General features: G+C 39.8%; 1 protein-coding gene, 1 non-coding gene and 1 pseudogene across 3 annotated transcripts; all 3 read left to right on the top strand.

Moving 5' to 3' along the window:
• Positions 1-8,397: 8,397 nt before the first annotated feature.
• LOC116585334 lies at positions 8,398-8,491 on the top strand (annotated as a pseudogene).
• Positions 8,492-10,888: 2,397 nt separating this feature from the next.
• Positions 10,889-22,363, top strand: OSTC (oligosaccharyltransferase complex non-catalytic subunit). Of its 2 annotated transcripts, XM_032333104.1 has the most exons (4): positions 10,889-11,107; positions 14,773-14,866; positions 16,792-16,989; positions 21,788-22,363. In XM_032333104.1, exons 1-4 carry the CDS (start codon positions 10,969-10,971, stop codon positions 21,804-21,806), a joined length of 450 nt encoding a protein of 149 aa, XP_032188995.1. In that variant the 5' UTR covers positions 10,889-10,968; the 3' UTR covers positions 21,807-22,363. The 2 variants fall into 2 exon arrangements, with proteins under 2 accessions (XP_032188995.1, XP_032188996.1); XM_032333105.1 differs by lacking the exon at positions 16,792-16,989.
• Positions 17,865-17,972, top strand: LOC116585382. The gene has a single exon (XR_004283583.1). It is a non-coding gene; the product is annotated as a U6 spliceosomal RNA (small nuclear RNA).
• Positions 22,364-24,597: the final 2,234 nt, after the last annotated feature.

The following is a 24,597-nucleotide window of genomic DNA, read 5'->3' on the forward strand; positions in this document are numbered from 1 at the left end:
TACTCCTGTCCCCAAGCCAACCCTCACTCCAAGTGACCTAAGAATAGAAACCATCCTTTGGCACAAAGCTTTAATATATGTAAAGGTGTGGGCTTTGCAATCAGCAGGCCAGAGATCTCCCGATTTCTGACTGTGTTAACTTGAGCATTAGTTATGAGCCTCAGTTTCCTCATCTAAAAAATGGAGTCAACAACACCTATTGGATGATGTAAATAAGATACCCTAATACACCTCCTGTGTTTTGTACACATTAAGTATTGGTTGCTTTGTGCTTCTAATCTTCTGTTCTTCCTCTTTAGAAGATGGCTCAAATCTTTTCCAAAGTCAACTTTACCTCTGGTGGGCTCAATCCACACACTTGCACCATGGCCCTGACTCCACTCCTTAACACCCTCCCCTCTTTCCACCACCTTCTGTCCCGCTCTCTTCACAATTTTCTTCCCTTATCTTATACAAACATGTCCAAGTCCCACCATCCTTAGAAAGCCTTCTCAGCTACCACCTTGGCTCTCCTCTCCCTTTCATACCCGGCTGTGTTTGGAGAGATAAATCCTATATTTCTTCACTACTCTTATTTTTTTTAAAAATTCCCAGTCACTTTTATGAGTGAATTAACTCACCAAACAATTAACTCACCAAAAATTAACTCACCCTCATATGAGTCCTCATGTCCTCATTGACTATGATGCTATATCTTAGGACTGTGCCTTGTCATGGAGTCAGATCTGTTCTCAAATCCTAGTATCACGTGCTTATGATCCTGGCCAATGATCACCAATGACTAATTGTCAAACTCAGTGGCTTCTGTTCAATTTCACTCCATCTGACTTGCTGGAAACTCCTCCTTCCGAACCTTCTCTGCTACTGCTCTCCCACAGCTCTTCTTTCCTTCGATCTAGCTGTATCTATTGTGTAGTATCCTCTTAATCATGAAGGTGATTCCCTAGGCATTGTCCTCAGCTTTCCTCCCTCTCTCTTTCAATTTAGTCTCTGAACCTCCTGTAATTTAGCTGCACTTGGTGGGTATGTGTGAGCATTTTTCTGGGAAGAAAGTGCATAACTTTTATCAGCTCTGCAAGGAGATCTTTTGCAGGATGATTCTTCTAAAAACCCCTGCCTACCCTGTCTCTTGTTTAGGCATGTTCATCAACTAATAAGACCCCTACTATCACCCAGATGCTGCTGACTCCTGGATCTCTAAACGTGGCCTCTTTTCTTCACCCACCAATGTCCCCTCCTGGAGAGTCCTTCTAGAACAATAATTCTTATCAGGCATATGGCAGGACCTTGGCCTCTAGCTCCATGGGAGGCACTGAGTGAGTTGAGGGTGATGTGGTCATGCACATATAATCAGAGTCCCTGGGAGGAAGCAGCTCCACCCTGGCTCTTGCTATCCACGGAAGCTCTGCTCAACATTGGCCATTTCCCCAGTCTCCTCCTCCAGCTCCAGGAGAAGCCTTCTTCTTCAGTCCAGCTCTTGGACTCAACTGCAGAGATGCCTGGGACCATTAGCACTCAGCTCAGTTTCATCAGAGTCCTTTCTTTCCAGAGTGCCCAAGTCTCATATCCATTGGTTGATCAAATTCACCTGACTCTAAAGACCTTTTTATTGTCTTTCCATCACCACCAACCTCCCTGCTCTGTGTATTTCCACAGTCTACCCCATGCCCTCATCATCTCTCATCTGGTCTTTTACAACGAGGTCTTGAAAGGTCTCTCCACCTCATGCCTTTCTGCTGTCACCTCCATCTTCTAAACACACAACCGATTATCCCAATTTCAAAAATCCTTCAGTGCTATCAATCTGTCAATTTAGATAAAAATCAAAGTGCCTCCTGGCATTGAAAGACCCTCCACTCCCAGGCTTCATCCTTTCTTTTAGAGTCATATCTCCAGCCATTCTTCCATTTATCTTCTGTCATACACAACCACTCAACTTCCTTTGGACTTTTCCACCTCTCTTCAGATTGGTCATCATGGCTGGAAAGCCTGATCTTTAAGGAATGGAGCTCCTCTTCCAGTGCTCAGCTCTAATAGGAGCTCTTCTGTGAGCCTGCAGTTTCCTACCTGAAAGAATGAGTAACCTCTGCTTCAGGACTCACTAAGCTATTGGTCCAAAACTCCAATAAGCATGCACTTCCCAGAAAGCCCTGCCATTGATTGCGTGTTTGTGTGTGTTTCTCCCCTGATCCGAATGACAGTTTCTCGAGGAAGAAAGCTGGCATTGGCTATCTTGTCCCTCCTCTACCCCCACCCCAGCGCTTAGGACAGAGCTTGTTCTCTGCTACATTCTCTATAAATGCTTGAGGAATGAAGGGAGAAATTAATGGTGAATATGATCGTCACCACCATTGTCTGCCTTTACTGGTCCCCATCTCTCTCAAGGAAAGGGAGGAACTGTATGAGATTAGGCAGGTGCTTTCAGAGTGCACCCATAATTCCACAAAACAAGTATTAAAATACAGAAAGGAGCTTTGAGATAGAAAAAAAAATAAGATAGTAATGAACAAAAACAAGCTAAATTTTATTTAGTTTGTTAGTTTAGCTACTTACTGCTACCTAGTTAGCAGTAAGGATGGCATTTTGATTGGCATACTGAGATTGGCTCAGTCTCTTAGAGCACCTTGGTGGGGCACCTGGGTTGCTCAGTTGGTTAAGTGTCTAAGTCTTGGTTTCAGCTGAGGTCATGATCTCAGTGTCATGACATCGAGACCCATGTCAGGCACAGAGTCTGAGGTTCTCTCTCCTCCTCCCCCTGCCCCTCATGCTTCTCATGATTCTCCCCCACCCCCTGCCAAATAAATAAATCTTAAAAAAAAAAAAGGAAGGGGGCTTCAATGTGAAGGGAACTGGGGCAGGAGATGGTTGAATCTGGACTAACAAGTGGTGGCAGAGATGGAAAAGAGGGAACAAACTTAAAAAACACTAAAGAAGTACAGTTGTTAGGATGATACACTGAAGCATGAAAAGAGATGGAAGAGCCAAGAGTTCATTCATTCATTGATTCATTCAACTAATATTCAAGGAGTCCTACTGTGTGCCAAGCACTGTAGGGGGGCAGGGAATTCTGTGGTGAAAATACTGTCCCTGACCTCAAGACACTGAGTTTCTGATACTATAAATGGCTGTCCACTGGTGCATGGTAATGAGCACCCAAATACTCTTACTTAGAATGGAAACTAGTTTGGGAACCATTATTATTCCTCCTTGACAGAATAGAACAGTGAACAATACCTGGGTAGAGAGACCGACATGCTCATGAAAGATGTCTGCTGTGTTCCAACATAGTACTATTTTTATTTATTTTAAAGCTTTAAAAAATCAATTAATTGACTGATTTGAGAGCGAGAGAGAGAGAATGGGGGGAGGTGAAGAGGGAGAGGGAGAGGGAGAGAAGCAGATTCCCCTGAGCACAGTCCAGGGAGCTGGATCTCATGACCTGAGCCAAAATCAAGAGTCTGACGCCCAACTGACAGAACCACCCAGGCCCCTGCCATAATATTATTTTTAAAACTTTATTTTAATTACAAAAGTAATAGACACTTATTGTAGAAAAATTAGAAAACACATGCAGTTCAAAGAAGGAAAAAAATCTGTAATCTCATCACATGGATATTAATCACCTTTATGTCCCTCAGACTTTTTCAATCTACACTGCCCAGAAAATGCATACAATAACAGAGGGGCCAATTTCTACGTACAATTTTGTGGACTGACTATTGTTACTTTAAACCGCTTGTGAATATCTTCCATTCCAGAAAATAAACTACTACAGTATCCTTTTTCATGCTTGCATAAGTATTCTATTACTCACTTATTCATAATTCACTTAATTAATCTGCTAATTTCAATGCTTTGGGAGCAATTGATATCAGGTGGAAATTTATTTCACTAGCTTAAAAAATAATGTCTCTTAAAAATAATAATATCTCTTGAGGCCCACACTAATTCAGAGCCTCACAGTGAGATACAGTTCCAGCTTAGTTAGACTCACACAATAGAAATCTACCCCAGTCTATCCCTTTTCAGCATGGTATCCACGTATACCTTTATGAACTATATTTAACTTAATTTTCAAATAATGGCTGTAGCAACAATTTGCTTTCTCCTAACATAACACAACTATCCCTCATACAACTGTAACCTGCTCTCTCCAAGGAGAAAGCAAAGTCCTTTTGTTTATTTTTGGGTGAGAATCATCCCTCTTCTAGACAAGTCATCTTCCTTTTCCAATATCCAGTAAGTTAAATACTAAGAGGTCAGATATTACCAACAAATATTATACTCCATGTAGTGGTAGAATGGGAAACAGAAAGAAAAAATATTGGTTAGCATACATACAAATATATTCATATCAAAACAAGGAAGAAATACTCATAACTCCTACAGTGCTTATTTCTACAACCACTCACATGGTCGCAGCTGGTATTTAAGTTTTTCACTGCCTATTTTGTACTCCTTTTGCCCTCAGCAAAAACTACAGCTGGTTTTAGTTCTTTGTCTGCCAGTGGACTACAACTTAATTCCTGAAAGGTCTGAGCCATTACCGGTCCTGCCTCTACTGAGCTGTTGTTTCCCATGGATTTTAATCATAGAATATAGGGATGGTAAGAGGCACCTATGGGAATCTCCTACATCCTAAACACATTCCCTCTTGCTGACATTTTGTAGTGGCAATCCAATTTTTCCATGAATGTCAGGCTCATATCCCTTAGTCAATATCACACCCTTTCCTTGCTTTTTGGTTCACTGGCATGAGTGCACAAGAGAGGTAATGTGATGATTTCATCTGTGTTTAGTGGAACCACTGAGGTGTCCCTTGGTAGAAGTATTCCTTTCCTGGGACTATCACGTCCAGACCAGCAGAGCCCAAAGTTGTAGGGAATGGGAAACAAAAATCTCATCAGTGCATCAGTAGAAGTAACAGTGAGAGGAGCTGCTCCCATTTTCTATCCTTGATTCCTGGACTTGCGAATCCTGGTTCTAAGGAAACAGGCGCATGTATTGATCACTGATTTACAGCACATGCTGCATCCTGGCCGACGCTGTTTGAGCTCCAAGAGGTGTTGACATTCAGCTGGCATCATAACTGAGTTTTCAGAAGACCCTTCCACCATTCCACACAGCTGCTTCAAGGTGATGGGGCACATGCGAAGACCGGCAAATTCCATGAACATGAGCCACTATTCATTTGCTGTCAAACACGTTCCTTGGCCAAAGCAATGCTGTGTGGTATCCTGTGATGATGTGTAAGGCATTCTTTAAGTCCACACAGTGGTGATTTTTGTAGCAGCATTGTGGGCAAGGGAGAAAAATTTGTATCCTCTGTAAGTGCCTATTTTAGTAAGAGCCAAGTGCCTACAGAAGTGGGCCTATGTAATTAACCTACACCAAATGGGTGGCTCATCTTCCTGGAGAATGGTGCCATTTTGCAGCCTCATGGTTGATATCTACTATTGGCAGTTTGGGTACTCAACAGTAGATCTAGCCCGATCAGTCTTGAGGGAAAGTCCATGTATGACCTCCATCCCTGCTGCCATGGCCACTTTCTTTGTGGGCTTACTGGGAAGACTGGAGTGACTGGAGAAAGAGGATGACTGACGTCCACAGGGTGGATCATCTTGTCGACCTGATTCTGAATCTCCTTCCCTACGTACGTTGTTTTTTGGTGAGTATGCACATGGGGCACAAATATCTTCATACTTTGAAATTTAAACCTAGGTCCATCACTGGACCTCCTCAACAATTTTCTAATTGTGTCCCTTCTAATTCCCTGGCCATCCAGCCGAGCAAATAATTAGTCACTGCCCATGAATCGCCATAGACCTGCATCTGTGGCCATTGCTCCTTCCAGGCAAAATGAACAGCCAGGTAGACTCTAACATTCTGCCCATTGGAAGGATTTTCCCTCGTCAGTTCTTTCAAGTGAGGCTCCAAGTGAGGCTGTTGTACAAAGTCATTTACTTCCACGTGCTGCAAGCACGTTGTGCAGAATTACCTATAAAACAGCCCCTTCCACACTTCCTTCTTCAGGTAACTGGTCATTAGGCATTTTCCATAATGCCGCAGGTGTAGGTTCGGAGAAAAGAGTCAGTGTGGCAGGGCTGTGGGTCATGGGCACCTGGATTATTTCTCATGCAATTTAAATGTATTTTTAAGATCTCCATGAGCCTTCTCTCCTGTATAACACTTTCATTTGATGATGGAATGCTGCTGTGGACACCCATGTTTATGTGTTGATAGGTTAGACAATGCCAAGTTGGTGATGGAGGGCTCCGCTTTCATGGTAACTTGTTGCCGATGGGCAATAGCATAGTCTCTGGTAAGATCCAATGGCAAGCCAGAGGCTACTTCTCAGTGGAGATATTTATCTGCAGAGGATGGCAGAGGTTTGCTGCAAAACTCCAGGGCTTTGTGCTGATTCACATAAAGGGGTTTGTCAAAATCTCCATAGAGCATCCTTATCTGCCCCAGACATGCCAAGTGCTACTGGACCTGCTGAGTCATTTGGCCCAAGTGACAGAGCAATTTGCTCAGCAAGCTGGACCTATTGCAGAGGATTTCCTTATTCTGGGTCCCTCTCAAAACTAGCAGTTTATTGCATTATTCATTAAATAGATTGGAATAGCATGACCAGAAGTCACTACATGATTAAATTTACTTTAATCCACTGTTGCTCACTGAGATCCATTTTTCTTGTAGGAGGGCTGACTTAGCTAACTCAACAGAATGTGGTAGGGATTGTCACTGTTTATCTTCCAAATCTTTGATGGCGGCATCAGTCTCTGCAGCCATCTGGTTTTTTTGTTTCGGTTTTTTGTTTTTTTGTTCCACTTAATCTTTCCTGCCATAAGAATCCTCACTCTATGGGTCAGGAAACCATGGCGGGGATTCTTCCACATCTGAACATGCTTATTCCAGCTGTACATCTTAGAATTAATCTCATCATTCTCACCACCTCTGAAAGGAGAAGTAAAATGAAAGCAGTGATGAAAGGAAACTCGTTCCATGCATTTCTGTTGTTACAATGGGCAAGTACCTATGTTTTGCTTGTGAATTTTCATTTTCAAAATTTTAAATAATGACAATGATAACAAAAAAATTCCCAATCTAATATTGCATTACAAAGAGTCTGATAGAACATGAGACATAGTAGTGCTTCACCCGGTGCCTGACACAGAGTTGCCACTCAAAATTTTTCAGCTGGGGAAACAAACATACTCATACTTAGAACCAAAATGGAAAGAGCATAGTTCATGAGACTGTCAATGCAGCTGCAAAAGGTCTTTGTAAATTAATCAGAGCTAAAATTGTAATTATTATCTGACCAAAAAACAAAAACAAAGCTACCAATTTCCTCCCTAATACATATGCACAAAAACTAAAGTCAGTAGAATCAATAGTATTGGTAGCTCTAGTTTGTTTAAAAGTCAGTTGAAGGGGCACCTGGGTGGCTCAGTGGGTTGAGGCCTCTGCCTTCAGCCCAGGTCATGATCCCAGGGTCCTGGGATTGAGCCCCACATCTGGCTCTGCAGGGATCCTGCTTTCTCCTCTCTCTTTCTACCTGCCTCTCTGTCTACTTGTGATCTCTGTCAAATAAATAAATAAAATCTTAAAAAAAAAAAGTCAGTTGAAAACTTATTTGTGGTATTTTCCTTCTTTTGACCAGCAGAGCCATTCCCGACTTCAAGGCTTTTAATTAATATTTCCTGTATTAAACATGAAAATCTTTGCAGATACCAGTTTTATGCTCTTTTCTTTTTTGAGTGTATATTTGGTTGTGCATGGTAAGAATTAATCATTTTTGCTTTTATGTAAAAGTAGCTTAAAATGATAGGCTCTATTGTATATAATGTTTTAAATCTGTGTTTCTTCCAACATTTGCCCTTCATCTATATAAAACATCCACCCACTGAATAATTAGATTGTATGTTTACTTAAAGGCATGCTCTAATGTCCATGGTTATATTCATTATTTCCTTGGTTTTTGGTTACAGAGTTTATATTGTGTTTAACCAAAACATTTTCTGCAGAAATATTTTTGGTTAGGACACAGATGGTAACAGATGTATGTTTTTATTCATAAAAGGTTTTTTTTTTAATACTTGACTTATACAATATTACAAAGTCAAGTTGGAAAATATTTCAGATTTTAAGATGTTAAAAATAACAATGAATTGGTTTCTGGAACAAACTTACATTTTGGAACAGAGAAAAAATGAAAGTAATAACTCAATACATAGATGAATGTGAAGCTCTGACTAGGTGGTTTTATTTTTTACTACAAAATGTTTATTTTTAATTTAAAGCATCTAGGTTTTTTCCACAATGCATATAGAATTATTTGTCCTAAAATATATAGGAAGAAGAATAAACTTATCCCATCTTAAACATCTCAAGACTATACTTTCAGGGATCATTTCTATAGTTTGTTATTAAAGAAGTTTCTCTAAACATGTAGAGTACCCATCTTAAACATCTCAAATCTTGTTTGCATTTAGAACAATTGCCTTTAGGTCTCAACCAATCACAGACTACTACACTTCTTAAGTTTCACTTCTCAAGCTTCAGTTTTGTCATATGTAAAGTGCTGTTAGTATTTCCCTAACAGAGGTGTCTTGAAGACTAAATAAGAACCAGTGTAGGGTGCCTGGGTGGCTCAGTGGGTTGAGCCGCTGCCTTCGGCTCAGGTCATGATCTCAGGGTCCTGGGATCGAGTCCTGCATCGGGCTCTCTGCTCAGCAGGGAGCCTGCTTCCTTCTCTCTCTCTCTCTCTGCCTGCCTCTCAGTGTACTTGTGATTTCTCTCTGTCAAATAAATAAATAAAATCTTTAAAAAAAAAAACAGTGTAAATCATTTAACATATGTCTGTCAAGCAGTGGTTAATTGGTATTATCTTTCCCCTTGAAGCTATCAGAGAAGCTTAAAAACTTTCAATTTCTTACCACCTCAGACCTGTCAGAATGGCTAACAACACAGGAAATAACAGATGTTGGTGAGGATGTGGGGAAAGGAGAACCCTCCTACACTGTTGGTGTGAATGCAAACTGGTGCAGCCACTCTGGAAAACAGTATGGAGGTTCCTCAAAAAGTTGAAAATAGAGCTACCCTAGGACCCAGTAATTGCTCTACTGGGTATTTACCCCCAAAATACAAAGTAGTGATCTGAAGGGGCACGTGCACCCGAATGTTTATAGCAGCAATGTCCACAATAGCCAAACTATGGAAACAACCTAGGTATCCATCAACAGATGAATGAATAAAGAGGATGTGATGTGTATAAACAATGAGATACTATTCAGCTATAAAAAAATGAAATCCTGCCATTTACAATGATGTGGATGGAACTAGAGGGTATTATGTGAAACAAAATAAGTAAGTCAGAGAAAGACAATTATCATATGATCTCACTCACACATGGAAATTAAGAAACAAAACAGAGGGTTATAGGGGAAGAGAGAGAGAGAGAAAAAAACACAAGATGAATCAGAGACGTAGATAAACCATAAGAGACTCTTAATCATAGGAAACAAACTGAGGGTTACTGGAGGGAAGAGGGGGTGGGAGAATGGGATAACTGGGTGATGGACATCAAGGAGGGCATGTGATGTAATGAGCATATATAAGTGGGTGCTACATAAGACTGATGAATCACTGACCTCTACCTCTGAAACTAATAATACACTATATGTTAATTTATTGAATTTAATAACAAGTACCTCTCAAATTTAAAAAAAAAACCTCTTAATTTCTATGTTTTTCCTTTTTTTTTTTTTTTTTAAATTTTTTTTTTATTTATTTGTCAGAGAGAGAGTGAGTGAGAGCGAGCACAGGCAGACAGAGTGGAAGGAAGAGTCAGAGGGAGAAGCAGGCTCCCTGCGGAGCAAGGAGCCCGATGTGGGACTCGATCCCAGGACGCTGGGACCATGACCCGAGCCGAAGGCAGCTGCTTAACCAACTGAGCCACCCAGGCGTCCCTATGTCTTTCCTTTTTTAAAAAGACAACATAATTTCAATTGTTCCAAAGTTCTGCTTATTTATAAAACTATGGGAACTTCAGAAACATTCTGCTTTATAATACCCAGAGAAACCGCCTATGTATAAATACTGGCTGCGCTGTATACCCACTTCATTATTGCTGATATTTTGGAGATGGGAGTTTTAATAAAGGCAGAAACCAGGATGAGTTAAAGCTTTTTGGCCAGAAAGATTTTAGCATTTATGAAGATAGGGATGGCTGTGGGAGAAGCAAAGTGAAACGGAAGACACGGGTTATTTAAAATAGTATTTTGGTCACGTCAAGGTATCAGCTTTAGGCACCCTGTGGAGACGTCATCTTGCTATTTTTGATACATCTGGACTGGATATTTTTTTTTAATTTACAAAAATTTAAAAATTGTTAAAAAATGTTTGACAATTTTGAGCAATTATTAGTAGCAGTAGTTATTACTGTCCCCGCAACTACATCGGGAAGTAAAAGTTCTGCAACTAGGGCTTTCTCAGACTCTTGAAAAAACCGCTAATAGAAAACGCAGAATTTTCCAAACGTTCCCATTCATCCTCCAGCTCTGGGAACCTAGAGCGCCCCCGTCCAATCAGCTTCTAAATCCGCCGCGCCGGCGAGTGGGCGGGGCTGCGATGGATTCGGTCCCCACTGCTTCTCCGGCTTGGCCACGTCTGACGCCCTGCAGGTCCTTGAAGATACATAAATCACCTGCCTATTCATTGGCAATAATTGAGCTTCTCATTCAAATTTATGATTAACAAAGCTTAAAAATATATAGCTTAAAATCATGGTGTTTATCCTTTCTTCATAGTTTCTTCTTTTCCTTCTGGATAGACAAACGGCCTTCCAGGGTGGCGGACCTGCAAGTCTCTTCCCGGCGCACGCGCGGGGGAGCGGGAGGGGCGGACCTATTTCCGGGTGGCGCGTGGGGCTGGAGGTCGAGAGAAACCCGTGCCGCCACCATGGAGACTTTGTACCGCGTCCCGTTCTTAGTGCTCGAATGCCCCAACCTGAAGCTGAAGAAGCCGCCCTGGGTGCACATGCCGTCGGCCATGACGGTGTACGCTCTGGTGGTGGTGTCTTACTTCCTCATCACCGGAGGTAACTCGGGCTGGCTCGGCCCGGAGAGGCCCTGAGACGCGGAGAGCCGGCCCGCCCCGGAGGCGCGTCTATGCGGCTGGCTCTCAGCCCCGAGGGCAGCATTTCTGTGCTCTTGATCTCTTCGGAGGGTGGAGGGAATTTCTGGGGTCTGAAGGATTAACGCCCCAAAGGTTTTTCTGTCCTCACGCCCTGTTCTGTATTCTGAGAGGTCACTCTCATTGTTCTCACTGTTCTCACGCCCATTCCCTTTTCGCACCTCTAGCCTCTTAGCCTAGGGATCCGAATCAGACTATATTTCTTAAACCTGTCTTGTTGCTCTTTATTGCTTGCCGTAAGTTTTTTGACAAAGATCCTGGAGGACTCTAGTCTTGTCCGTTGTACTTTCATTTCCATGGTTGGTCAAGAGAGCTTGGGACTTCTCCCTTATCTTTGTCTACAGTCCCTGGACCCTTGGAAGAGACGTGACAGTCTTTAGGTTTGTTAGCTCACACCCAAGCGTCCGTTGTTGCTTTTTGCCCCAATCAAGAATAAATGCCAATGGAATTTTCCGAATCCACGGTTTTGATAAATATTTGGGATTGGAGTTAGATTTCGCAGAAGGTATTGTATTTCAAGAAGCAGAAGTTGAGAATTTAAAGAATTAGGAAAACAGCAGTACTATTAAACACTCCAGAATGTCTTATCCTGTTTTTTGGGGGGGGGGGGCTGTTTGTTTTCAAATAAAACGTTGCAAAAGGGGCGTTGTTTTGTATAGTGATGAGTTGGCAATCCGGCTACAATTTTCGAGCCACCACCCTTTCAAGCCACAGATTCACGATTTACTCGAGACTGTTCTACCGAACTGGTAAACTGGGAAGTGGAATACTTAATTTGGAAGTTATAAAATTGAAGCTTACAGATTAGGGACAGCAGAAGTGGCTCCGTTTTTAAGGGAATAGCCATAAACATCTTTATTTTCATAGATGTGAAAAGCATTGGTACTGAAGAGGGATGAATCTGAAACTATGACTACCAGAGCTTGGTACTAGAATGTGCCTCCCACTCCCAGTCCAAATCATGATAGTTAACTTGTACTTTTTAAAGTAAAATACATTTGAATATATTTTATATTGGTAAGATACTATCCTAGCATTGCATTAGCATTAACATTTGGTCAGCACATTAATAGGTACTGTACTGAATAAATGAAATTTAAAGTGCATGTGATTAAACAAAAGTAATAGTCTTCATCTGCTTTGAGCTGCTAGTCTCTTTTTCCTAACCCTTACTCCCTTGAAGTCCAAACCTTTCTTAGAAGCCGCACAGTTTCCCTTCTGTCCACTTATTCCCTACTGATTGTGTATGGGGAGATTCTCTGCTCCAACCCCAGGGGCAGATTGCAAAGAACACCTTTTAGTGGCCAAGGCCAGAGGTATCTCATACAAGGATTCGGTTTTGCCACTGGAAATGAGTCTCTTCTAAAAACTGTGAGTGTACTTGTAGAAGTAAATGATACTTATTGCTGAGAAATACTCAGCAAACAATGCATTGAGCCCTTATTAAGTTCCAGGCACTAGGTATTGGGAACAGCAGTCAAGGAAACATAAGAATGCTGCTCTCCTGAAGCTTGTAATTGCATGGTTGAGACAGGTTAAACATCACAGAAATCTTATTCCACTGCATTATCTTTTCCGTTACAAATTACCCAAGATTCACTGAAGGGATAGAACAAGAAGTTATGAGAAAATAATGGGAGTTGGAACATCATTTATATTGGAGTGTGGTTCTTAGGGAAATGACACGTTAACCAAAACCTGAAGAACTGGGGAAAAGAAAATACTGGGCAGAGGGAAAAGAATGGACAAATATGGAATCAAGAGATTGGTTAGGTAGGTTTGTAGTTGATTGAGTCTAACTAGGTTGGTGGCAGTAGAGATGGAGGAAAGTATAAGGAAATTTCGAGAGTTTGGAAGTAGATTCATTAGGTGTTGATGGATTGATTGGATGTATGGATTAATTGGAGAGAAGGAAGTATGAAGGAATCTTTGAGCATCTGACTAGATGGGATGGTCATTTTCTAGATTGAAGAGTTGGAAGGTTTTTTGGTGGGGAATGGTGAACCAGAGGGCACTTCAGGATATGTAATAGGACAACTACAGTTAGTTGGCTATGTCAAGTTTGCAGCTATGAGTTTAGAATTGAGAAAAGAGTTCTCTGTTGAAATTGATTAATAATAGATTTTTTTTTTTTAAATCCTCTCATAAGCCAGATACTGAAGAACAGAGAAAGTCTCTGTTCTTAGGGAGCTTACATCTAATTCTATGGGTGCTAACATTTGATAGGTATTGGCACATTGACCATCATTAATCATTAGTACATGGAATTAAAACCCTGGGAAGGGATGAGTTCAGGAGAGAATGTAGAAAAAGAGGACAGTGCATCAAGTCCTAAGGAACTCCCAACATTTAGTGGGTCTATACAACAGGATCTATTAGAGATGTAGCAAGAAAGTATGGACAGGAGTATCACAAAAGCCAATTTTCCCCTAAAGAAGATGGATTTAGTAAACTGGATTGAGTGCCGCTGGGAAGCCTCCTAAGACAACTGAAAAATATCCATGGAATTTGGAGATCATTGGCAACTTTAGCAAGAGTAAGATCAGTGGAGGTGGGTGCCAGTTGAAGTGAGTTGAAGAATGAAGGGTAAATGAGGAAAGGGAGAAAAGTTTACCATTCCCCCCTCCCCCCTCAGAAGGCAGTCTGCATTGTTTCAAAAAGGAAGCATAGAATTAGGATGTTAACTAGGAGGATCTGGAGTCAAGGGAAATTGACATAGGGAAGGAGAGGTTGAAAGTTTAGGACAGAAGAGAGATGGCCAAAGGATCCAAGTCTGTGAGAAGGTGGAAAGGGATGGAGTCCTGATAATTGCAGAAGGAATCTCACATTGTTAGAAGGTGGGACTCTTCTTTCTTGTAGCTGGAAGGAAGGAAGGAAGGATGAATGCAGATACCAGTCTATAGATTTGGTAGTAGTGGAGAGTTTAGGGAATTCCTGTGTGATTGCTTGCTAGTCAAGGATGAGGGAGACACAGTCTTACTATGCTTAAGAAAAGCTGGAAGTGAGGTTGTTGGAGGATAGTAGAAAAGGTGAAGAGTAGATGCTGGCAATGGGATATTGGGAAAACAGTTGATTTTGATGGACATTAGTATTAATGAACACAGTGACATCATGACCTAAGTGATGGACGTTAACATTAATGATCACGAGTCTCTAGAATTGCTTGTCTGCCTGTTGGTATGATTTTAAAATGTCTCCTTATTTTATATTTAAGCAAGAAAATTTCTCCAGTTAGCTCTCAATTGATAGAAACATATCCAAGCATATGTGGAACATTTTCTTGAACTAAAATACAGCCTTTAATATTAAATCTCCTTTATTGTGGAGTATTAGAAACAGTTACTGAATGAATTTATCAAACACCTGTTTTAGAGATAATCTGAAATATTTAGTTGAATTTTTGAATGGTGTATCTAAAGTTTAGGATATTAGCTGGGCTTCACTTGATTATCATAATATATTTCAGTATATATATGTTGAAATATAAATGATGCTTTAGAGACATGAAAACTCTAATCCTTTTTAAAAGTTAGGAATCCATTCTAATCTATACTATTGTCTTTCATACAGGAATAATTTATGATGTTATTGTTGAACCTCCAAGTGTTGGTTCTATGACCGATGAACATGGACATCAGAGACCAGTAGCTTTCTTGGCCTACAGGTAACTTAACCTTTTGAATGATTTGGTGGGAAGGAAGGTTGCTGGAGTATGGATATTTTTTTTTTTTTTTTTAAAGATTTTATTTATTTGACAGAGAGAGAGATCACAAGTAGGCAGAGAGGCAGGCAGAGAGAGAGAGAGGAGGAAGCAGGCTCCCTGCTGAGCAGAGAGCCCGATGCGGGACTCGATCCCAGGACCCTGAGATCATGACCTGAGCCGAAGGCAGCGGCTTAACCCACTGAGCCACCCAGGCGCCCGGAGTATGGATATTTTTTAAAAATATATTGAAACCTGTGGGTCCATCTGCATTTAGATAGTAGCTAAAATGGCAGGAAGTGGGCAAGAATAGAAGTATGTTACTTATTTATAGGACATAAAGTGTTTCACAGTGATTGACATGATCACTTATTTAAAGGAAGGTATGGTTTAAAATACACTTAGACTCTTCCGGGGAGCAGCAAACTGTACATACCTGTTTATTTGTAAGTCATGTTCTATTGGAACTAGGCATGCCCATTTGTTTATATACTGTCTGTAGCTGCTTTCAAGCTACAGTGGTAAGCATGACACAAAACATGTGGCCTGTAAGCCTAAGACATGTACTGTCTGGCCATTTAAGAAAAAAATCTGGGGACCCCTGGATTATACTATCCAATAAAAAAATAATAATTTTGGACACTTGGGCACTCTATTTCACTAATGAAGCACCACTCCAGTGTTGTTTGGTTCATCTGAGCAGTGCTTATTGTATTGCTTTCTAAAATCCACTTGTTAACTGTCTACCAAATATAGCTATATATTTGCATTTATACTTACTTTTATGGTATTCCTGCATAGAATATTCTGAAAAGATTACTGTGATTCTCCAGGAGTGGGAGAAATCTAGATGATAGGTGATCTTGATGATTGGGGAACCCTTCGTAGTGTTGTCATTGGCACTATTTGAATTTTGAGCCTAGTGCCTGTATTGTGTTTTCAATTAAAGCAATTAGCTAACAAAAAATACATACTTCTGTAACAGATACCTATGTATAAATCATCCCTCTAACAGAAGAATTTGCTTTTTGGGAATCCATGAACTCAGAATTTTGAAAGCTCTGTTCCCAGAAAAATCAGATATACATATATATAAAAATTCACATATAATTCTAAGGATTTATAGATTGCTGGAAATCCTTGTGGGGTTCATGGAACCCTGGATAAGAACACTTGATTTTAAAATTTTCCCTTTGAAACAAGACATTTATTGATTTGATTGATTTTTAAAAAAGATTTATTTGTTTATTTTAGAGAGAGAGTAGGTGCATGCACACTTGCGAGTTGGGGGAGGGGCAAGGGGAAAGGATCTTCAAGTAAATTCCCTGCTGATTGTGGAGCTCCATGCAGGGTTTGATTCCATGATCCGTGAGATCATGACCTGAGCCAAAACCAAGATGCTTAACCAAACAGATGCTTAGCCACCTGAGCCACCCAGGTGCCCTAAGAGGTTTATAAATTCTCATAAAACTTCTAGAAACATTCCTAACCAATTCAGAATTTGAAATTTATAATAGAAATTTAAATGCCATAATTTTTAAAAGCTAAACAAAAGTTCTGGGTGAAGAGTTCATGTACATACACTGACTGGCTTTTTATGCTAGTAAAATCTCAGCATTGATTTTAAGTAGACAGTTGTGTTAGTTGAAGTTTTAAAACTTTATGAAGACACAGATTTATGTACCAAAACCAGTGTTTGGTACATAATGGGCTAAATAAAAATAAATTTTGTTGACAAGAATACACAGAAGTGTGATAAAATAGTTTTAACAGTAAGAATAAAAAATTAACACAAAAATATTTTAGCAGAAATAGGAATTTCAGTCCAAAGACAAGTATTTTATTTTTCTGGGAATTTTCACTCACTGTTTTGCTGTGGTCTTTTTCAGAGTAAATGGACAATATATTATGGAAGGACTCGCATCCAGCTTCCTGTTTACAATGGGAGGTTTAGGTTTCATAATCTTGGACCGATCGAATGCACCAAACATTCCAAAACTCAATAGATTTCTTCTTCTATTCATTGGATTCGTCTGTGTCCTATTGAGTTTTTTCATGGCTAGAGTATTCATGAGAATGAAACTCCCGTAAGTTATTAAGTATTTTGTATAGTCAGCAATTTAACTTCTGTTGCAAGTTGGTAAAATAATGACTTGGATCATGTAAAATCATGGGTGATTTAATTTAACCTTCGTTTAAACCAATGACATTTCTGAGAACCAAAGAAATTTGTGACTTGCTCGAGGTTATAGCTATGGTTAGTAGTAAAATTGAAATTAGTAGCAGGTCTTTCTGAGTATTATCTCCATACTGTTATTTTGCTGTTACATCACTGACCACTGACTGGAGATACTGTTTCTTTAAATTGCTTTTTGGTTAATGTATAAAATATGGGATTCTGGTAGTAATAGTGATAGTAGGGAATATTTTCAAGACATTAATTATTGCTGCTCTCTGAATAATGATGTGAGGAAAACCCGTTAAGCCTTGGACAAGAAGAGTGTTATTACCTCACCAAAACGTTGGGAAAAGGATTTTATACGTGTGTATATTTGTGTGTGTGTGTGTATGTGCGCGTGAGAGAGAGAGAGAGAGAGATGGAGCTAAATATAGGATTTAAATTTTTAAGAGGAAGGAATTAATGTTTACAGGCCTGATAAGAACATTTTGTTTCAGAAAACATACAATACCTTTAGAACAAAAACAAACTGGTTTTATGGCAGCTTTTATATTTCCATTTGAGGTCATTAATTTGAAATGTGGACAAGTCTGATCACATTTACCTATATTCTGATTTCACCTATGGATGAATTAGTAATTGCAGGAACCTTGACTAGACATACCATACAGAGATTAGCTCTTAGTAAACTCATTTTTTAGGGACTAGGTTAAACATCAAGTGTCAGTGATTTCTTAGAACTGATACTCCCTTATTATAAGAGACATTAAAAGGAAATACTGGGTGCTCGCTTCGGCAGCACATATACTAAAATTGGAACGATACAGAGAAAGATTAGCATGGCCCCTGCGCAAGGATAACACGCAAATTCGTGAAGCATTCCATATTTAAAACAAAACAAAACAAAAACCCCGGAAATACAGGAAGGTGTGTGGGTTTCATTTGTTCTGTGGCTTCACCTCTCCATTGTCTGTCACACGTCTGGAGTAGAATGGGCAGGCTTCCCTTAGGAAGTCATTGGTACTTAATCCTTCAGTCATGTTCACATCTTAGCAGGGTGGGAGAAGAGAGCAGTCTTCTTTGTCAACTGAATGAATATCTGTGTATCCATGTGGTTCCCTCAGACTCTTCTGCCAGTGGTTCTTATATTTGTCTGGGGGCAATAGTCTTGGCGTGCCCGGGTGGCTCAGTTGATTAAGTTTCTGCCTTTGGCTCAGGTCCTGGGATCGAGCCCCATATTGGGCTCCCTGCTCAGCGGGGTCTTCTCCCTCTCCATCTACCCCTCCCCCTTGCTTGTTCTCTCTCTCTCTCTCTCTCTCTGGTAAATAAATGAAATCGTTAAAAAATTAGTTTTGGCCATTGGCTAAATTGTATGAAGAAGTACGTACTTCAGCATCCTCTTTTTGTTCCTTTTTTCCCCTCCTCCGTTGAGAAAGGTATATTGGTATGGAAGAGGCTGAAATTTTCCATAGCAAAACAGGAAAAGAGGAGGCTCCCAGAGAGATCAAGAGGCCACTACAAATTAACCAAAACAGATGGAACTTTTGGAGGCATATAGCAGATCAGAAGTGGGCTGGTTTTGCCCATAGAACAAGATTTATTTTTATTCTGCCTTAAGCTGCTCATTCTTCTTTACTGTTTTAGGTCCTCTCCTTAGGATGTAAGTGCTGTTCTTTTTAACTCAGGCATTTGACTTGTAGGATAATATAGAGCTATCTACTGCTTAAAAACAAAAGCTTTGGAAAGTGCTTAATACTCTGACTGCCTCCATCTTACTGTTTCAGTTATTTATGTAAATATTTGTCTTCTTGTCCCCATTTGTAGGCTGGCATCCAAGATTGCCGACTAAGTGAACAATAGGAAATAGGGTATACTCCCTTTATATATAATCTCCCAGGTGTAAATTTTATTCAGATCTAATCCAAACAGAAGAGTGATCTAAATTGTAAATTGTCATGCAGCTAAATCTAGGATTGAGATGTTTAAGGGGAAGGAATTTACAGTTCCTTCTTTGATATGATTTCTCATCTGGACCTCCTAAAGCCTGGTTCCTTGGGTGCAGAGCTGGAAGAAACAATGGACAATTTTAGAAGAGAAAGGGAAGCAACAGTATTGCATTTTCTGGAATGTTTGAAGACCCCAAACAAGATGATGAGCCATGTCTGTGGGCCTACATGTTGCACACAGTAGGGCCGTGGTTAGTACCACCAGTAAGGAGGGAATATAGCTTTTTTGCACACAAATGATCTTTGAAGTTCCAACATACATAAACAGTTTGATACCTAAGTGAAACAGCAATAGCAAAAAGACATTAACACACGGCACTAACGGGATGCCTGGGTGGCTCGGTTGGGGATGCCTGGGTGGCTCGGTTGGTTAAGCATCTGCCTTCGGCTCAGGTCATGATCTCAGCGTCCTAGGATTGAGTCCCACATCGGGCTCCTTGCTCTGCGGGGAGCCTGCTTCTCCCTCTGACTCTGCCTGCCACTCTGTCTGCCTGTGCTCGCTCTCGCTCTCTCTTGCTCTCTCTCTCTCTGACAAATAAATAAATAAGTCTTTAAAAAAAAAAAAAAACCCACTAACCAAGGGTGCTTTCAGATCAAATAAGTTGCTAGCATCTGAGGTAATTGATGGCTATGCCGCATAAGATTCATCAAGATGACCTCCAGGGCTGAAGTCTTTGTTACAAAGAGTTTGATATCTTTAGTAAGAGAAACCTTTAAAAAGGAAAAAAAAAAAATAGCAGTGAATTGGTACTGTTTTATATTGTTTAATTTATGCTTTTTTAGAGACCTGATGTCCCCTTACAGATAAATTTTTGCAAATCAAAGTATGGCTTTATTTGATGCCATATTTTTTTTTTTAAGATTTTATTTATTTATTTGACAGAGACAGATCACAAGTAGGTAGAGAGGCAGGCAGAGAAAGAGGGGGAAGTAGGCTTTCTGCTGAACAGAGAGCCTGATGTGGGGCTCAATCCCAGGACCTGGGATCATGACCTGAGCCGAAGGCAGAGGCTTAACCCATTGAGCCAACTAGGTGCCCCTGATGCCATATTTTTTATAGAAACATGGGCACTAATAAAATGAATGACTATTTCTTGACCATTTGCATATATGACAATACATTTAAAGTGAAAAATCAAATTTTGGTCCCTAATAGTTTTATGGCACTAGTACAGAGTTACAGAAAAATAGTTTTCATTTTGAAAATAAAATTCTTCTCATATAATTCAAAAGATAATATATGTGGGATGGTGTGTGTGTATTAGGTACCTTTTAAATGTGCACAGGTGTAAAGAAATGAAATGATGTTTAGATACTGGGTGGGAGATGGTACAAATTTGTGCTTGGTTCTTCTGAAAAGTAATGGTCATTAGGTTCTCTAAAGTCTTCATTATTAGGGTTGTTTTTTGATCTAAAAGAATTGTAAAAATGATGTCCTAAACTTAGGCAAAGTGTTTGGTTGGGAGTGGAGGAATAGGTTTCCACTTGTAGGCAAGTCTGTTATAAAGCTGTATAAAATAGTCTATTGAATGGATACTATGTAATTTGGGACCAAAAAAGCTTGTTTTATTTTCTGTTTATTTTTAAAGATTTATTCATTTGAAAGAGAGATAGTAGGGGGAAGGGCAGAAGGAGAGGAAAGAGATTCTCAAGCAGACTCGGTGGTGACTGTGAGCCTCCTGGCGCTGGCAATTCCAAGACCCTGAGATCATGACCTGAGCTGAAACCGATAGCTGGATGCTTAGCTGATTCAATCACCCGCCACCCCTAAAAAGGCCTGTTTTGGTCAGAGTGGAAAAAGCGCCTTTTTAGCAGTTTGAGCTGGTGTTTATTAAACCTGATGAGAAAAGCTAGGGAGCTCCCCTATAAGTCCTAAGATCACAGGATCAGTTCAGTGAAGAAATTCTAAAGGAAGGGGGAATGAAAAATAAAAGTAAGAAAATAATAATACTTTACTCAATTAATGTCATTTAGGGACTAGGAGAATGCATATACATGATTTTTCCATGTAACTGAAATTTAGTTCTACATGTACTAAAACACTTTGACTCCTTTATGACAGGCCACTTTCTAAAGTGTTTTGTTTTATTGCCTCTGTAACATTCACATTTGTATTTAGCAAATATTTATTATTTGGTAACTGTTACTTGCTGGACAGTGAACATGAAGCATAATTTTGCCTTCTTGACTCAGGGTCCTTTTAGGTTTAGACTTAATTAGACACAGCAGCACTTACCAGTTTTTAGTTGATTTCCTTAGTGTAACTTGCCATTTCTTCTTTTTATCATCTTTTACCTATTGTCATTTTCCTTTTCTTCCTCTTCTTGATTTTGTTGTTAATTCTATGATTTGAGGAGATCTATAACCTAGCTGCCGTGCTTGCATTTTAAATCAGTCCTGGTTGAAGGAGAGCTTCATGGCCTGGCTTTTTACCTGCCCTGCAGGTGTGTGAGTGGCTTTTCATTTGCTTGCAGGTTTGGAGCTTATTGGTTTATAACTTTACCCTTTGAGGGGAAAGGGTAATGGAAGTGAAGCTCAGTAATGTAGTCATTTATTGGGGAGGCAAGATACAAAGTAAAAACCATAAGGAGGAGTCACACAATTATATTTTTAGATGGTCATTTGATTCATCATAAAATTTGGGCGCTTTGGAATTTGCTTCCTTTTCACTTTTTGTGTTTATAAATTTTATTCCTACAGAGGCTATCTGATGGGTTAAAAAAATGCCTTTTGAGAAGAAATCAGTGGATATTGGATTTGCTCCTGTTAATGAAGTTTTAAAGGCTGTACCAATCCTCTGATGTGAAATATGGGAAAAGAGCGAAGCAGCAGAAAAGAAGCATCTAGTGAAACTAGGAAGCATATTAAAGCTTGAACTAGAATGTCTGCTTGGTATCGAAGAGACAAGCTCATCACAGTATTTATTCCTGCTGGCCTATACTGACATATCAACGATGATAGGTGGCATTTTCTTAGTTTTTCATTTCTTAAAGAAAATATATTCTGTTTCTACAACTATAATATTGAATAAAGTGATGATTTTTTACAGCCCCCTTAACATTTTTTGGAGATGACATTTTCTGACTTTCAAAAATTAATGTAAAAGCAGGAAGCAAGATTCCATGAGCTGAGAACTCTGGACAGATCAGCTTTATGTATGGTGCTTTGCCTTTAAACAGAGTGTGTGACAGCACATTACTCAGATATGTATGCAGGACTGTTTCGTGCACAATAAGATGTATGAAAGGAGCAGAAATAAATAAGTTTTCTAATTAATACCTTCTGTATTTGTATTTTTATGAGACTGAACTGCCACCTACTGCGCCAAGAAGGCCACTTATGTATGTGATTTAATTAACTGATAATACTAACTTTTTGGTCCATAATTATTCTTGTGACTCTCTTAAGCTACTGTTAGTAAGTTTAAGATCTCAAAATGTGATTTATAGGTTGTCTTGTGAGGTTGCAATTCTGTATCCCTATAAATATTCAAGCATGGGCTGCATGTGTATGTCAGAGTTGTAAATGTGGTTGTGCGAGATGAAAATTTCCTTCAGGCATTCGTTTTCAGTAATTAACACAATTTTGGGCACATCTAAAAGGATCCCTACACCAGTCTGGTCTAGCCTTAATTTCTTGTAGCCAAGCCTTTTGGTTCTCCCTGACTGGCTGTTAATGTCACTTCTTTGGTGGCTCTGTTCATTCTTATCCCAAAATGTTTAAGTTTACAGGAAAATTCTGTCAGGTGATTTTTTTCTAATTCCAAGATTGATTTATATGTAGCCATTCATAAGTTAAAAGATTCATTTATTCAAAAAGTTCTACGTACTTACTATATGTCAAGTGGCCCTGAGGACTATAAAGGTGAATAAGACAGATAAAGGCTCTGTTTTCATATTCTGGTAGAGAAGCCAGATAAACAAAAGATAGAAAATGCTTATAAAAAAAGATGCTTATGAAATGTCAGATACCAATAAACACCACAAACAAAAAGTAAGTTACTAGTCTACTCATGAGAGATGTGGGGAGAGAAGATGGTTTTACCTCAAGGCTCAGAAAAAGGAAAATAAGACCTGTATGTACTCACCAACTTTAAAAGTTGATTTGACTTTATTGTTATTTGGCCATATTTTAAAACCTTGGTTAAACTAGATGGACAGAAGATGACAGGTGTTAGGACTGCAAAAGGCCTTTTCCTAAACAATGAAGTAGTGGACAGTTCCCATCAAACACCACAAGATGGCGCTACTGAGGTTTGGTGTGTTTTTTGTCTCTGCTTTTAAGATTCTGTTTTTGTTTTTAATCATAAAATAAATGTATCTTTACTGAATACAGTGAAATATATTTAAATATCTGCTAGTAAAAATTGCAAAGTTTTTTTTTTTTTAAAGATTTTATTTATTTGTCAGAGAGAGAGTGAGTGAGAGCGAGCACAGGCAGACAGAGTGGAAGGCAGAGTCAGAGGGAGAAGCAGGCTCCCTGCGGAGCAAGGAGCCCGATGTGGGACTCGATCCCAGGACGCTGGGATCATGACATGAGCCAAAGGCAGCTGCTTAACCAACTGAGCCACCCAGGCGTCCCAAAATTGCAAAGTTTTATGTGAAGAAAAAATCATTGTCTTGTACTGGTCTTAAAATGCTTTTGAGGATGCTAAAACTAAAATGGCATAGGCTGAAGGGAAAGCCTTTCAAGTAATACCATTATTAACACCAGCAGAGGTTAAGTAAATGAGAAAGAGACCAAACTAATAGGTTAGACTGGAAACAAACTAGTCTGATTTTACCCCAGTATTCTCCAGGAATCAAAGCTAACTAACGTGGAATAAGTAGTGCAAAATGGTCCAGTGAGGCGTTCCAGGTAAACCATGGAACACTGCCATTCAGTGACGCAGAGCCGACAAAGTAGCTGTCAGTCCCATGGGAAGCTCCATAGAAGAGACTGCCTTCAGAGCAGTTGGGTGGAAATGGCTAGCCCCCAGTGTCACCGCTGGGTCTTCAGCCCGAGGCCACCTGGAGATTAGCAGGTTCTTGGACACAGATCGTGTGAACCCTGACAAAGCCAACAACTGGAGGCTGTCACCTCTCCCTTTACCTTGCAGTTAGGCAGTGAGTTGGTCAAAGGGATCTGAGTAGCACACCTGTGGCCGATTCATAAAGGAAACCTTACAGGATTAAAATGAAAAGAAATCCTATGTATCTGGATAGTAAAAAAAATTGTACTCTGTCATTACTTGAATTGGGAAGTGTGAGGTGACTTAGATTCTGAGTAAATGGTACATACCTGAAGTATAAAGTTGGAATAAAGGTTTTTTTCCCATTTTGCTAGTAAGTAAATTGAGATTCATTAGCAACACTGCTTGCCTCCACATAGAGACCACTTGTTTCCATTATGAGCTGCTATTTTCTGGTATAGAAGGTCAGAGTTTGAACATAGTAATAAGTCTACATTTGCTTATAAAAGAATTAATGCCAGATGCTGGGTTAGATCAATGTGAGGTTATATAAAAAATG

This window comes from Mustela erminea, chromosome 2 (assembly GCF_009829155.1).
Source record: "Mustela erminea isolate mMusErm1 chromosome 2, mMusErm1.Pri, whole genome shotgun sequence".
Taxonomy (NCBI): domain Eukaryota; kingdom Metazoa; phylum Chordata; class Mammalia; order Carnivora; family Mustelidae; genus Mustela; species Mustela erminea.

What these genes read in the sequence shown, in the direction of transcription:
- OSTC (XM_032333104.1), top strand. Translation starts at nt 10,969, where the DNA reads ATGGAGACTTTGTACCGCGTCCCGTTCTTAGTGCTCGAATGCCCCAAC. An exon ending in TTACTTCCTCATCACCGGAG is followed by an intron (nt 11,108 to 14,772) that starts GTAACTCGGGCT and finishes TCTTTCATACAG; the next exon opens with GAATAATTTATGATGTTATT. An exon ending in GTAGCTTTCTTGGCCTACAG is followed by an intron (nt 14,867 to 16,791) that starts GTAACTTAACCT and finishes GGTCTTTTTCAG; the next exon opens with AGTAAATGGACAATATATTA.